Source organism: Chionomys nivalis, chromosome 8 (genome assembly GCF_950005125.1).
Source record: "Chionomys nivalis chromosome 8, mChiNiv1.1, whole genome shotgun sequence".
Lineage (NCBI taxonomy): Eukaryota > Metazoa > Chordata > Mammalia > Rodentia > Cricetidae > Chionomys > Chionomys nivalis.
The window spans coordinates 25,641,705-25,656,531 of NC_080093.1; the positions used below are offsets into that span (position 1 = coordinate 25,641,705).

Genomic DNA, 14,827 nt, shown 5'->3' on the forward strand with positions numbered 1-14,827 from the left:
TCCATCTGAGTCTTCAATTAGTTGCTTCTGTGTATTTCAGTCCTCTCTGAGGCCACTGAGCATTTCTGAACAAGATTGAATTGCTTTAAAAAAAAAAAAAAAAAAAAGCCGAATTTTTATCCCACATTTTCACAGCTTCAGGATCTTTTATTACATTAGTGGGAAGTTATGATCCTTTCTAGAAATGTTGCCGGGCTTGCTTGTGTTCCTTTGATATAATCTGTACATCTGTTGAAATGACTAGCTGCCTCTTTCATATCTGGGTTTTCAGAGTGAGCAGCCCTCTCTTGAGGTCTCCATGGCAGCACCACTCAGAGAGCAGACACCAGAATTGCAGTACCACAGCAGAGAGTTGTCAACATAATGACAATGCAAAACCAAATCAGATGTAGAAATTTAACAAAAATCAATTACAAGCAGCAGAAAAAGCACCAATAACCAATGAAGAGAAAGGAAAGATAATGTATATGTGCTGCTTTTATTGGTTAATAAAGAAGCTGATTTTAGCCAAAGCCTTAACAGAATTTAGTCAGGCTGGAAGATATATTTATATATTTTATATAGAGGGAGTAGATGGAGCCAGCGAGAAGCCATGTAGCTGCCCACAGAAGACAGCCACCTCCACCAGAACCTTGCTGGTAAGCCACAGACCTTGTAATAAAATATAAATTAATAGAAATGGGTTAATTTAAGATATGAATTAGCCAGAAATATGCTTAAGCTATTGGTCAAACAGTATTGCAATTAATACATATTTCTTTGTGGTTGATTTGGTTCTGAACATCCAGGAAAACAAACTAACGGCCTCTCCCAACAAGATAACATCAAATAAATTACAAAATTAAAAATTAATAAAGGTAAATATGATAATAGCACAAGAATAAAAGTATGGATGGTGGGAAATGGGGGGGAGAAGGGAAACAAGGTTAAAGTACAGTAAAAACAAAAGGAAACAATATAAAGAAGAAAAAGAGACTACAATTGGATTACAAAATAAAAATACTCAAATAAGCTGTATAAATGAAAGAGAACTATAAATTGAAAAAAATATAAAAATAAAATACAACTGGGCCTGTGCCACAGGCTTATACCCTCAGGTACTCAGGGCATTGAGGGAAGATTAATCGGCTTGCCTGGGCTATGGAGTAGGCTAAGAGCCAGCCTCGGCAAATTTGTGATACTGTGTCTTTAAACAAACATCCAAAGAAAGTTGAGAATAAAGCTCAGTGGTATAGAAAAGTCGAAACACATAGAAAAATATAAAATGAAAAAAAGATTGTTAAGCTCAGCTCCAGTTTCTCCAAACTGGAATTGGTCAGTTCTGTCGGCACTGGACCGTCCACGGAGCATATTAGAGTTTCTCTAGCATCCCACTCCGTGTAGGCTGCTGTGTGCTGTCTGAGGGCAGGTTGGCCAGGGCTATGTTGTCAGCATCAGGCCTCCACTTTCCTCAGTTGCTTCCTGTGTACTGAAACCCCTTGCTGATCCCAATGAATCCTGTGGCCTGTGAGTCCAGGCAGTTGCCTACTCATTCCAGAGACACGGGCTCCTCCACTCTCACACCAGGGACAGCCAACGCCCAAGTAGGAAGCTGGGAGACCACTGCAGAGTGGGAACAGCAGAGAACTGAGCTCATTCTGGGGTAGAGGTGCAAGGCGAGGGAACATTCTGTCTCCCCAGCTCGGCTTTCTCGGACACCGCACAACAGGAAACTACCCAGTGAGCTCCTTAGAGTTACAAAGGAGGCTAAGATGTTGGGTAAAACCGAGGAACTGCTCCCCGGTAGAGAAAAACACAACCGCTAAGCCCATCTCGCCCTCTAGTGGTGAAATGCATATCCCGTTGTTCCTGAAACTTTTCTGGTCTTAAAAGATTGGGTAATCCCATGCTGAATGGTCAGCCTTGAATACACATTCCAGTAACATTGTATGTGCCAAGCAGGTGCCTTGTATATGTTTAGAAATATATATTCATATATATATACAATTATGATATATTCTAATATCTATTAGAAATTGTTTGTATGTGTGCGTAAAGAAATTCAAAAAATAGAGGTCATCAATTTGAGAGAGAACAAGGGAGGAAAGGATGGAGGGAGAAAAAAGGGATGAGGAAAATAATCTAACTATATTTTAATTTCAAAAATTTAAAAAATTCAAAATAGTTGGTACTCTTTGTAGAACAAAATGTTAGGGGAAGGGAGAATGTTATTTAAGTAACTATTTTTGTAATATTATTAGTTATGTTTCCATGCCTACCCATTTATGGAGTTAACTATAGTATAGTTAAATTTTGTTTCTTAGAAGCAAAATTCTGTTAGGCTTTCAGTAATTCTGATGTAACCATGAAGTTTGTTCCTTTCTAATGTCATACATTTCTAAACCTGTATGTGATTTGAAATATTTGGTCACTGAAAACTAAATTTTATCTGCGAAAGGTATTGACACCTGAAGAAACTAAGTACACCATAATAGATGTAGAAATAAAACAGTTGGCTGTGAAGTTATTAAATATACAACATCATCAAGGTTAAAGCTTACATAAGGTGGGACAATTGCATCTCAGGAAATATTAAACAATGTCTGGAGACATACTTGTGGTAGTCACTTGGAGTGTGTGAGGGCTACTGGCATCTAATAGGTAGAGTGGAAACTTCTATGCACTTGGGTGGGGGGAGATATTCAAAGTCACTACAAAATCTCATTCCTAGAGACTCTTTATTTGCTTGGCTTTTGTTGGCTCAGAGAAGTGAGAATGATGCATGCAGATTTGCCATTGCTGAGCTTACATGGTGAGATGTTGTCCAGGGACTGGGTAAAGGAATCCCATGTGAATAAGCCCCCCCCCCCAACCTGACAGATGAGCCCACAATTCAAAGTAGCAAACAAGAGAGTGAAACCAGGCTGCTGTGGCTGCAACTTCAGTGACATTTACCTCTGTTCAGAGAACAAGACTTAAACGGCCACTATCTGCTAGACACAGACTAGAGAATGGCAAGTAGATGCAGAAATGCCAGAAACTTTAGGGATGCAATGGTTAAGCTTTCTCAAGATGGTATAGAAGACATATTTGATTCTTGACAAATATTGGTAGAAATATTGTACCACCAAAAATATCTATCACTAACAATTCACTGAGGACCTCGTGTCACTTTGGTGCTATGGTAACATTGACTGCCATTTTAAAGGCTCTTAAGTGATCCCCATTTACAAATTTCTTCCATGATAAAAATGAAGGAGAAATGTACTGTACATAAGAAATCTTTAAGAGTCCTAGAAAAGGGCTTGGGATAAACACAACGAAAATGAACTCTTTTTTTTTTTTGTGAAGGCTTTCTGTCTTTTATTCACTATGCCAGTAACAACTAAGCCTTACCTAATTTATATCTCATCCATTTAACCCTATTCTGAACAAAATATAGAAATCAAAATGATTACCAAGAATCTGAAGTCACATCAAAATTTGAAATGTGTTAACAAAACTCCTAAGTTAGGGATGTTTTGGGGGTATTTTCCAAGTTTTGGACCTTTTTTATTTTTCACCAACCTGTGGCAGATGTCTGTTTTGGTTCATATGTCACTGGAAATGTTTCTACATCTTCTTGTAGTGACCAGGACATTGACAGTGACTTTTAAAACAGTTTTGTGAGTTGGCGACTGTTTCATGGTTGAGGTCTGGAGCAATGAAGGCAGAGCCCACAGTGTATCTCCCAGCTCCCTGAATTTACATATGGGTTGTATCTTGCTCCCTCACCCATACTCGGTGCAGTTGGATTTCTCATGTATCTCACCAAAAAGAATAAGCAATACCATCAGCATTCAGGCATGACAGTGATCGGGTGCAGTTTGATCTGTCAGACACATGAGAAAAGTCGTCATTCAGTTACAGAATTCTGGATGAACTGTGGCTCCTCCTAATCTAAATTGAGTTTAGAAAGGAATTTGGGGATGATACAAAGAAAAATTTCACTCTGCCCCAGAAATGTACTCTTTCAAGCTTCCAAATGAAATGCTGTATTTCTTTAAATTAAAAAAAAATGACAAATGAGAACTTTGTTGATGCCACTGTATTTCCAAAGTGAAAATTACAGCAATAAGTATTCATTTTAAACATTGCAAAACTGTATACAAAAGGAAGAAAGGATTTTGGAATGCCTGTAGGTAATTCTTTTAATCTTTTGCCATCAAGGAAAGGATCTCATCGTAAACCTCTTGGGGAGCATTCATTCCCCAGATAAAGTCCAGGTGATTGTAAGGAAGAACCTCCTTATGGTAAAGGAGGTTTTGAAGTTTGGGAAGAAGCATGTCAACATCTTTGGGATCAGCAAGGATGTCATGGCCACCATTCCACACTGCAATTGGTACAGTCATGGCTGACACATCATAATCAGGAGGCGTTATCTAAAACATGACAGGTGAAAGAAACAGAGTTTAGGCTACCATAGTTCAGAACCAATGCTGACTGTGTGTTAGTTGCAAATAAAATCTAATGTTAGTTTTAAGAAAATCACCTTTACCCACAGAGCTAAGTGAATACAGCACAGTTTGGGTCTATGCTTCTCAACTTCTAATAGGTCTGTCAATCTGCAAGGACTTTTGTTAAAAATGAAGACTGATTCAGCGGATCGGGGACATAGGTGATGTTGATGCTGCTGGTTCTAAACTATGACCTAAATGATTGGGCCTTAGATGACAGTTCATAGCAATTAAAAACCCAGATTTGAGTTCAGCTGAAGGAAGAGGATTTAACTAGATTCTTGTGTGTGTGTGTGTGTGTACGGGATGAGCACACACAAACCACTGTGTACATGTGGAGGGTAGAGTACAGCCTTCATGATGGTCCTTGCCTCCATCAGACAGGGTCTCTCCCATCCCCTGGTGGATATGTCAAGCCAGTTGGCCAACAAGCTTCTGGTAATTCCCATCTCTGCCCTCCTCCTAATAGGGGCACACTGAAGTTATTATAGACTGGGCTTCCATAGCAAACACTTCACCCACTGATCCGTTGCCTCAGCAAGGATTTTCCTCGAACACAGTAGATCATGATGGTGGCAGATTGCCTCTACCACTCTGAATCATGATCTCAAATAATCCTGGGTCCTGAGTCATTTGTTTTGACTTTGTGCTGACTGCTGCAATGTATATTACTTTGGCATTTTTATATGCTGTTTGACCTCACTAGAAGCTACTCTGCCGGGAAATCTCTCAGTTAGGAACTTGAGAATCACTCTTTCAGCAGTTCAACTTCCCCCAGTCATTTCTGCTCGATGATTTGATGTTGTCTGCCTGTGGCTCGCCACTCATTCTTTCAGTTCGCAGACTCATCTGAGGGGCTGCTTTACTCTACTACGGATTCTTGATACAGAGCTCCAGCTGGTACCTCAACAGGATGTCTCACACTTTCCGCTGGTTGTTTCTCACCCTCCAGTTTGATGGTGTTATATTTTGCTTCGCTTCTCAATCAGCCTGCCTCAGGGATACCTGCTGGATGTTTCGAGTGTCTGATTTGAAGATATTTTGCTATTCCTTCATTGCTTCTCTCTATTTGCATCTTACTTATCTGCTTGTAATCCAGTTAATGAACTCATTTTTTTCAAACCTGAAGGCACAACTATCATAAACCACTTTCTGGACTGTACAAAAAACTGCCCACATGTGGTTAGTGACCAGGACTGTGATTCAGGTAAGAAGCTGTATCTACTGACACTCATATAATTTTACTAAATAGTGCTTCTCATTGTAAGAAACAGTCTAATTGTCTTGGCTTTTTTCTAGAATATTATCATTAGCACACTGGGTTTATAAAGATTCATAAAGCAAAAAGTTGAAAAAGAATGATATGTCCATGATTCCCATAACGTAGACAGACTTTATTTAAGTACTCTTGTTCTTTATTATTTCAAGGATACTAATCTAATATCCTCAAAGTTTGTGTCTTCACACTTTATGAACAAGTCAACTTACATGTGCAAAACATTTATTACATAACTGTCCTAGTAATTTATGCTTTTTCTTATATTCTCTCATATACTGACTGAAACATGGAGAGTACCTATAATAAACTGACTGTTTTGTTTACACACCATTGAGGAAGCAACTTCTTAGATGTTATCTCTGCCTGTTAAATTAACATCACTGATTTCATGACAATTAATCAGAAGTGTTATTGGCTGGAAGAAGGGTAGACTTGACAATTGGTGCTCAAGGTTCTTACTTGGCTATCTGGGATTGATTCCTTCGCCCAATAGCAAAGTAAATTCAAAGCAAGTCTACACTTTGTGAGTTGATCTGAGGGCATTCCAAAAAATCCTCTTTAACGACATCAAATAAAGGGTAGGACTTTTCTCTATATGTAGAATCTTGTTCTGAAAACATGTACTTATAAGTTCTGAGTCAGGGAAACAGATGGAAGTTAGGGTTATTCATCTACCACTTGAAAAAAAAATGGGGATGTTTAAATAGGAACAGCGGATCACAAACCAACATAGGGGGCTAGCCTTGCTAAATATTACTCAATGATAACCCGAGAGTTTGCCCTGAGCAAAGGGTTACAGATATTATCATTCTTATATCCCATCAATAATTCCCTACTCTGTGAATTATTGGGCAATTTTGTATCGACCACGAAGTAGTTCAACTCCAGGATCTGGGTCCTTTGTACCTTAGTAAGTGTGTGGATTCTAAGGCACCTTCATGATCAAAAATATTTCTACCTTTGGCCTAAAAACACACCACTTTTTTCTTCTATATGGAAATGTGTTTCGTGAAATCATTCACCTGGCTGTCTAAAAGGAGAGGCTAATGTATAAGAAAACCAGTTAGTATCCTGAACAGACATAACCGTTAACTTGTGTGTTGTGGGGAGGCTAGGTTGTAAAGCTGGGCTGTGCATAGACCATGTGCTGTTAACTTATGGAAAGTCTTCAGGGCCGACCCGGTATTGCTCTAGGTTCCACTTCCAGAACATAGCAGTGGGATAATGAGAAACTGGACAGCAGCATTTGGAAATTGGATGCCTGATTATCATACTTATCTTTCCAGACTTTTATGTCTTTGTCTTTTAAATTGTGAGCCATTTCAATCTCAAGAAACTTACCTGGTTGTAATGTAACAGGTTCTGGAATGGGCTACCCCAGTTAAAGGCTTGAAGTCTCCCAGATTTAGCAACCTAATGAAAATGTAAAGGTAAAGATAAAATAAAAAATTAATAAGAAGTAATTAAAATTAATTAGGTAAAAAGTTCTCCTAACCCACTTGAAAACAATTAAACCTCCAAATACCTTTAGTTTTTTATAGTTATTGAGAAAATATTTTCTCATTCCAAATAATTGCTAATAACCATCTAGGATATGTGTTGTTCAATACAGAACATATGTGAGTGCAAATACAACATTGTTTCAATTTTTGCATGCTGTATCCTAAAAGTAATTATTTCTTTGTTACTCATAGCACATGTAGTCATAAGATTTTCATGCACGTGGGTTAAGAGTTATTTTTGTAGGTTGATGCATATAGAAAAATTGCCTGTCAGGGACATCTTAAGAATGTGCTTTAGGTTAAGTGCAAAGGTTCAATCCCACAAAATGATTGCTAATAACACTGGAATACTGATACCTGGGACCAGTGGAGGATGTCTTGAACGGACGTTCCTGCTGGATTATGGCCTAGATACACATCGAAGCGACTCTAGAAATCAAGCACATACACAGAGGCTTAGACGCATTTGGTTTCTGTAAAACAATTAGGAGCTAAGCTTTGTGATTCAATCCAGTGTTGCAGGCTACCCTGAAACACACTTTAGTGGAAGGATGAACAATAAAGAGGCATGCCAGCCTACGAAGGATGAGCAATACAGTGGCATGCCAGCCTAGGAAGGATGAGCAATACAGAGGCATGCCAGCCTAGGGTCTACAAAGTAGACCACCATGAACAATGTGGATGGCTCATTAGCCCCATATTTTTTCAAAGCAGATTTTGAGACTCAAAGTAGTTTTGAAAAATATTAGTTTCACAAGAATATCAACCATCAGTATGAGGCCAGAAAGTTTTACCTAGTTTCTGAACCTAAATTCTCAATTTAGTCTCCATGGAGACAGTAGCTGCATTTTCACTATTAAGTTTTCAATGAGTACAGAAATTAGCACACTACATTTTAGCAATAAAATTCATTATTTAGTAGTTCAAAGTTATAAATTAGAGTCAGGATAGCCCTGTAATTCTAGCTACTTGGGAGGCTGAGTCAAGACGATCTCTGGTTAAAGCCCTGCTTTGGGTGAATGAGTGACTGAGAAATTTGGCAAGATCCTGTCTCTCACACAAAAATGTTATTTAAAAAAAAAAACTGACACTAAACCTCAGTGGTAGAACATGGTCCTAAAATTAGTAAGTTCTGCCCTTAGTACAAAATAAAAAGGGAGAAGTATGTGTGTGTGTGTGTATGTTATATTTGTACTGATAAAAATTTAGTATAAATTATTTATTAACTTTGCAAGAGTATAGTGTGTGTGTGTGTGTGTGTGTGTGTGTGTGTGTGTGTGTGTGTGTGTGTGGAAACCAATAAAGGAGCTTAAATCAGTTCCAAGAGTAGGTTTTAAATTAGGCTGACATAAAGCCAGGCAGTGATGGCACATGTCTTTAATCCCAGCAGTCAGAAGGCAGAGGCAGGTAGGTCTCTGTGAGTTCAAGGCCAACCTGGTCTATTAGAGCTAGTTCCAGGACAGGCTTCAAAGGTACAGAAAAACCCTGTCTCGAAAAACTGATAAATAAATAAATAAATAAATAAGGCTGACATAAATTCATGTGTTTAAGGAACTCAAGATATTGGATTTTCTCATGAAAGTTTTAAAACTCCAACTCAGAGAATAAAAATGCAGATCAAGATATATATATATATATATATATATATATATATATATATATATATATATATATATGCTGTCACACAGCTTTACAGAAATGCGTTTTACAAAGCGAATGGGTATGACTAGCAGCATTAACAGCATTTACAACATTTATTTGATGTCTATGCATTGTTCCTCAGAAGGATCTGCCCAATAAGCTTCATTCCTTTCTGTCACAGAAGGTAAATTCCATGCCAACTAAAAGTCAGTCCTGTTTTGAATGGGAACCAGAGATGAAATTGGAATGAGCAGTAAGTAGCTTGTGATTTCTCTGTGGTCTACCACAGTGCTATGAGCACAGTTCTGAGGTGACTTAGTTCTTGCGAAGGACGGTTTTCATGTGATGGTGACAAGACAATCAAATGTGTTTGTGAGGAGGTCCTAGACTGGAGGCCACACTGAGTACGTACCACATTCAAGTTCTGCCTGTCGAAGCCACACATGATGAACAAAGCGTTGCTGCAGAGACGGCCCAGCAGCTTCCTCGTGCACACTTCAGTACCAAGAAATTGATCAAAGTAGTTGTGTGGCATGAATATTTTGTTACCGAATATAATCTGAAGAACAAAGGTATCTTTAGAACATGGCAGCAGTCAAGCTGTAGAAACCCTTAATTGCTGAAGCCATGGATCCAGGCGTGATTACGCTTGCATTTTTCTTTAGTTCTATAAGTTGTTGTAGCAATTTCCTGTTCTTTAGATCTATCTCTCACCATGTACAAAAGCTAACTGGATCGAAGACCTAAGTGTGACGACAGAACACTGAAACTTCTAGAAGAAAACACAGGCAATACCATATATGATAATAGGTATAGCAAAGGATGCTCCGATGAGACTCTCAAGTCTAGGAAGTAAGGCCAAAGTTGACTAGTAGGATCTCAAAGCTAAAAGTCTTCTGCATAGGTTAAAATAGAGAAAACTAGGTAAAGAGGAAGCCCATGGAATGAAAAAATAATTAATATCCAGAATATATAAACGGCTTTAAACAAAAAAAGCAACTATTCAAAGAATGGACCCAGAACCTAGGCAGAGAGTTCTAACAAACAAACAAACAAACAAACAAACAAAACAGTGGCTAAGAAAGACCTCAAAAATTGTTCATTGTCTCTAACAATTAAGGAAATGCAAATCAAAACAACTCCGAGATTTCATCTTATCCCAGAAATTCAATGGCAAGTGGATACCTTAAATGGAATCACATACCTTAAAAAGAGATGAAGGAATAAGTGAAAGTTTTTTCAAAGGGCTTTCCGCATATGTCACAGTAGCAACTGGAGCTAATGCATAAAACGTCTTGATTCTTTTAGCCAGTGTAGGAATGGTAGAAAAGGCAATAAAACCTGAAACCGAACGGACCATCAGTGAAGAAGGTATGTGCACATGTGTGCTGTTCTTCTTTCAGAAGTGTGATATTATTTTGGAGTTGCTCAAAATACCATCTGAGGCAAGCTGTGAATGGGCACATTAGTTTGTTGAGATATCTTTACGCATGGTGATGGCACTTTAAAATATCCACTAATGAACAAAATTTGAGTTCAGTCTTCAATTAACTCAAGATAGAGGCAGAGTGGAGTAACTCTGTATCAGGCAAATGGTTTTACTTCTCTCAAGAAGTTGTAAGGAAACTGCTGCATTGCATCTAGATTCAACGAGTTTAATTATAGTAATTTAATTACAATAATTGGTGGCAAAACACTGAGTTATATTAAGTGTGTCACAGAAAGTAATGCTATGAGAGCCCTTATAGCCAATAATCTCAGTACTCTGGAGGCTGAGTTAAGAGGGTCATGTGTTTGAAGTCAGCCTGAGCTACACAGGACAGCCTTGTTTCAAAAAAAAAAAAAAAAAAAAAAAAAAAAAAAAAAAAAAAACCACCACCACCACCACCACCAAAAAAGATACCTATGGCTTCTAGGGAGGTATTCTAACAACTACCTCTCAGACTTCATTTTCATAGCTTTTTGATAGTAGTAAAGTCGTCCTCCCTTTGGATTCCAGAATTCTGCCTGCCCGTGCACATCGTTATTACTACCATTGACTTTTTTCCTCTAACACAGAACTCTCATCTTACAATTGAAGGGATAAGTCAGTTCTGTTCTAAGACCTCTCAGCTATCTGAATTGACTCCTTGATTTAATTGACATTAAACTCAGTTTCATTGACTGATGCCTCCCGTCGAGTGTTTTTAGTCCATTATTCTCTCTTGAACTTCAGATTCTTTATTACTGATTCTTGACATCTTTACCCGATTCTTTAATAGATAACATAGAGGAGTCTCAAACTGAGTTCTTGATGTCGTTATATAGCCACTTTTCCCACTCACTTCCCTCCTCCTTTGGATAACAGAATCTTCATTATCCCAGGACCTCAAGCTATAAACTCTGGCATCATCTTTATTCCTATTTTGTTTTTATACCCTTTATCCAACATTTTAGTAAAGTCTGTTGGCTGCTTCTATTTGCACACACTGCATGTATGTATGTATGTATGTATGTATGTATGTATGTATGTATGCATACATGTATGTATGTATATACACACATGCCACTCGACTGGGCATCATTTTTTCCATAACTCTCCTTACCCCTCAGTAATCAAGGTCACTCTGTTCGGTGGTATGAATTTCTGTTTAGGTCCTCTAGCTGCTTCTGAGTTCCTGCCATTGCTGCATTCCAGCAATAAGAAAGATCATATAATGCACCATGCAACTCCTGTATTAAAAATTTCCTTTTTTACTGCTAGTAAAGGCTAATGTTCTTAAATATTTGAAGAACCTGAATACTGTTCTTCGCAGCTGCTGCAGTGTCATTCCACTGTTTCTCTCTCATTGACTCTTGCTCTGACTCCTACCCAAGACGAACAGTGTCACTGCTGATCTCTGAACCTGTTCTGTAGCTCTGGATTCACTGTATTTGTTGTTCTCGCTCCTTAGACCATCAGCCTGCCACACGTGCGCATGACTCTTCTATGTCTTCACTCAGTGGGTCTTGGCAGTTTTTCTCTGCTGAAAATGGCTTTCAAAGCCCTCGGAGCTGCCTAAAATCCTGCATGAGGTATATTTCCTGTATCACTAGCGTGGTTTGTTGAACTTCATGCTACTTTTAATCTGTCCCCACCCCCATTTAAGTACTATAAAAGGTAGAGAATTTAATTTATCTTCTTTGGTATATCATTTGGGCAAATGGTCTGGTTTCCATTAAAAATGAAGAAATGAAGAGAACAAATCAAGTGGGGGGCTGGAACAGGCTGCCTTTGGAGTCAGGCGGTCTGGACCGCTGTCAGAGTCATTCTACTGGGTGACTGATGAAGACTCATGCCACTGCTTCGTTTATCCATCTCTAGGGTAGGAGGGCTAATTGTCCTTATATCACTGGATTGCCATGGACATGGCATTTTATGAGGCTGCATAGTAGTGGCTATGCTACTGGGTAGAGGTATAGATACTGTATTCAGGGTCAGGGCTTTTACTTACCAATAGTGGTGCCCTGAGAATGACCAACGTAGTGCAACTTTTCTTGTCCAGTCTTCTCTACAATGAAATCTATTGTGGCTGGAAGGTCATATTTAGCCATTTCATCAAAACTGCAAGAATAAAGTAAATCAGACAAAATTATGTATTTTCTCATTATAGTTTCTAAAACTTAAGAATCCACCTTTTAGCTATGCTGTTAATTTTATTTGAGAAAACATTTTTGGATATCTCTTGATCTTGGATATGGAAATACTAGCAAATATGAAGTAAAATTATCCTTGGAATGAGGTATATAGAAGACGCAAATGTTGGATTAGTGTGATATGGCTTCTTTCACCTCCTACCTGGAGTGTACTTGGCTTTGATGGGAAAGCAAAAAGGTCCATGCTTGGAGAGCCAAAATACATGCCTGTTATGAATTATCATCTTTCTTTACCTGAAAGCCCAGAATTCAACTGAGTCTGGTGAATAGTACAAATTTTTCCTGGACCATGTATTCCCTCGGCTGTTCCCCAGCCACACATCATAGCCAGCGTCTGCCAAAATGAAGGCCAGGCTGTTGTTTGGTAGATTTGCGATCCAGTTTGTGGCAGATGCGAGCAAACCATGCTGCAAAAACACAACAGGTCTCTTGCCTAGGGAAGAAGATTATTCAAACGTTATAAACTTATTCCTTATAGTAGGTAGACATGTGGTCAGAATTAAGTATGTTCATTTTGTTGAGGTTGCATTTGACATCTTAAATATCTTTTCTCAAGGTTGTTTTGTGTGCCAAAATTGAACAAATTGTACATTTATTATTTTTATGTATTTGTGTAAGTCTGTGTAAGTTTATATGTGCCACATGTTTGCAGGAGTCTTTAATGGCCAGAAGATGGCATCTGATCTTCTGGAACTGCAATTATAGATAGTTGTGAACAGCCAACATGTAGGTACTGAGAACTGAACCCAAGTCCAAGCAACAACAACAAAGGCTATTAACCACTGAGCATTTCTCTGGCACATAATTTTTATTTCTTACATTTGTATTTATCAACACAGGACGTTGCATATGCTAGGCAAATGTACCACTGAGCTATATCCTCATCTTAGTTTGTACACATGTATATGCATTTGCTGCATATGCCAGTTATATGTAAATAAAGATATTAAAATGATAGTCTAAAGAAATTAAGCACTGTGTATATGTGGGTTAAGAGTAATAAAGTTATGTTTCTCTATTTTCTGTAGTGAGAAAAAAGATAAAAATTTAACAGTATCATCAAAATTAAATGTCTTTTATCTGTGTAGGAAATAGACTTATAGCTGCCTCTGAACCTTCCCCCTTCACAAGACAAGCTCTGGTTAACTCTTTCCATGCACTGGGATTCAGCTCAGTTACTGTGTTGAGAGAAATTGTCTATGATTTCTTTAGCTGGGTTAGAGGGCTTTAATAGTTTGCATATAGCACCAGGACTGCATTTTTATCATGATCACTTTCTCATTCCTCTGTCTCATTGACCTGGTTGCTCTTTATTAAAGATTGGAAATATAACTTTGTGTTGCATTTCCAGAGTGATCTTTAATTTTTTCATCCTTAGAAAGAAATGAAGGTGAAAAAAAAGGATGAACAGTATATGTAGAGGTGGAGGAAGGAAAGGGGAGAAGGCAAAGAAGGAGAGAGAGGCAGTGGAGGGAAGGAAGGAGTTTATACCTAAATTCTCTGAATTTTTCTTCCCATAAGGAATTCTGAAGACCCCCAGAATGTAGCCGTCTTCAGTAACAACTTCATATTCTTCACTAGGATATCCCCAGTAATTTATCATCTGACTCTAAGGAAAATTAAAAAAAAACTTTTATGTTCTAATTCATTTAAAATGCATCCAACAGATATTTCTAATGAATTTTAACTTCACTAAAAGTTTAGATTGATCATGACTCTAATCCCAGTAATATCCCTCAACAACTCACAATATTCATGTCTGCTTCCGGGCTTTCAGGAGCCAGTTTTCCAAATAAGCCATGTGCACCTCCAAATGTAAATATCACACCTGTTACTGTCAACAGTAGCCACATCTTGGACTGTCCTGAAACAAAAGGACAAACTATATTGTGGTTAACCCACAGCAATCCATAACCTTAAGAGATTAAGAGTTTGTGACAGTTTTACCTCCAAGAGAAATATAGGGATGATTGTGTTTGGTTATACTTGTTGAGCAAAAACTTGGGTAATAAGGATATAGGCAAATTTTCTTAATACATAGCATATTTTCACTGTGATTATTTCTTCTCTCTCTTTCCCTCCCTCCCTCACTTCCTCCCTCCCTCCCTGTGTGTGTGTGTCTGTCTCCAAATGGGTATATTCAAAAGGGCAGAGAACAACTTGGCTGTTTTCCTCAGAATTCAGGGTCTCTCAGTGGGTTGGTGTTTGCTGAATAGACTAGGTAATTGGTCAGAGAGTTCCAGGGATGCACCTGT

The 14,827-nt window shown here is 38.3% G+C and overlaps 1 protein-coding gene across 2 annotated transcripts; it reads right to left on the bottom strand.

Annotated features, from left to right (window-relative positions):
* Positions 1–4,169: 4,169 nt before the first annotated feature.
* Positions 4,170–14,425, bottom strand: LOC130880103 (gastric triacylglycerol lipase). 2 transcript variants are annotated; one of them, XM_057778969.1, is made up of 9 exons: positions 14,321–14,425; positions 14,064–14,181; positions 12,807–12,906; positions 12,371–12,480; positions 10,102–10,238; positions 9,310–9,456; positions 7,614–7,685; positions 7,096–7,167; positions 4,170–4,400 (listed from the first exon to the last, which is right to left on the bottom strand). In XM_057778969.1, exons 1-9 carry the CDS (start codon positions 14,423–14,425, stop codon positions 4,170–4,172), a joined length of 1,092 nt encoding a protein of 363 aa, XP_057634952.1. The 2 variants fall into 2 exon arrangements, with proteins under 2 accessions (XP_057634952.1, XP_057634951.1); XM_057778968.1 differs by having other exon boundaries at positions 12,807–13,005.
* Between the last annotated feature and the right edge of the window lie 402 nt (positions 14,426–14,827).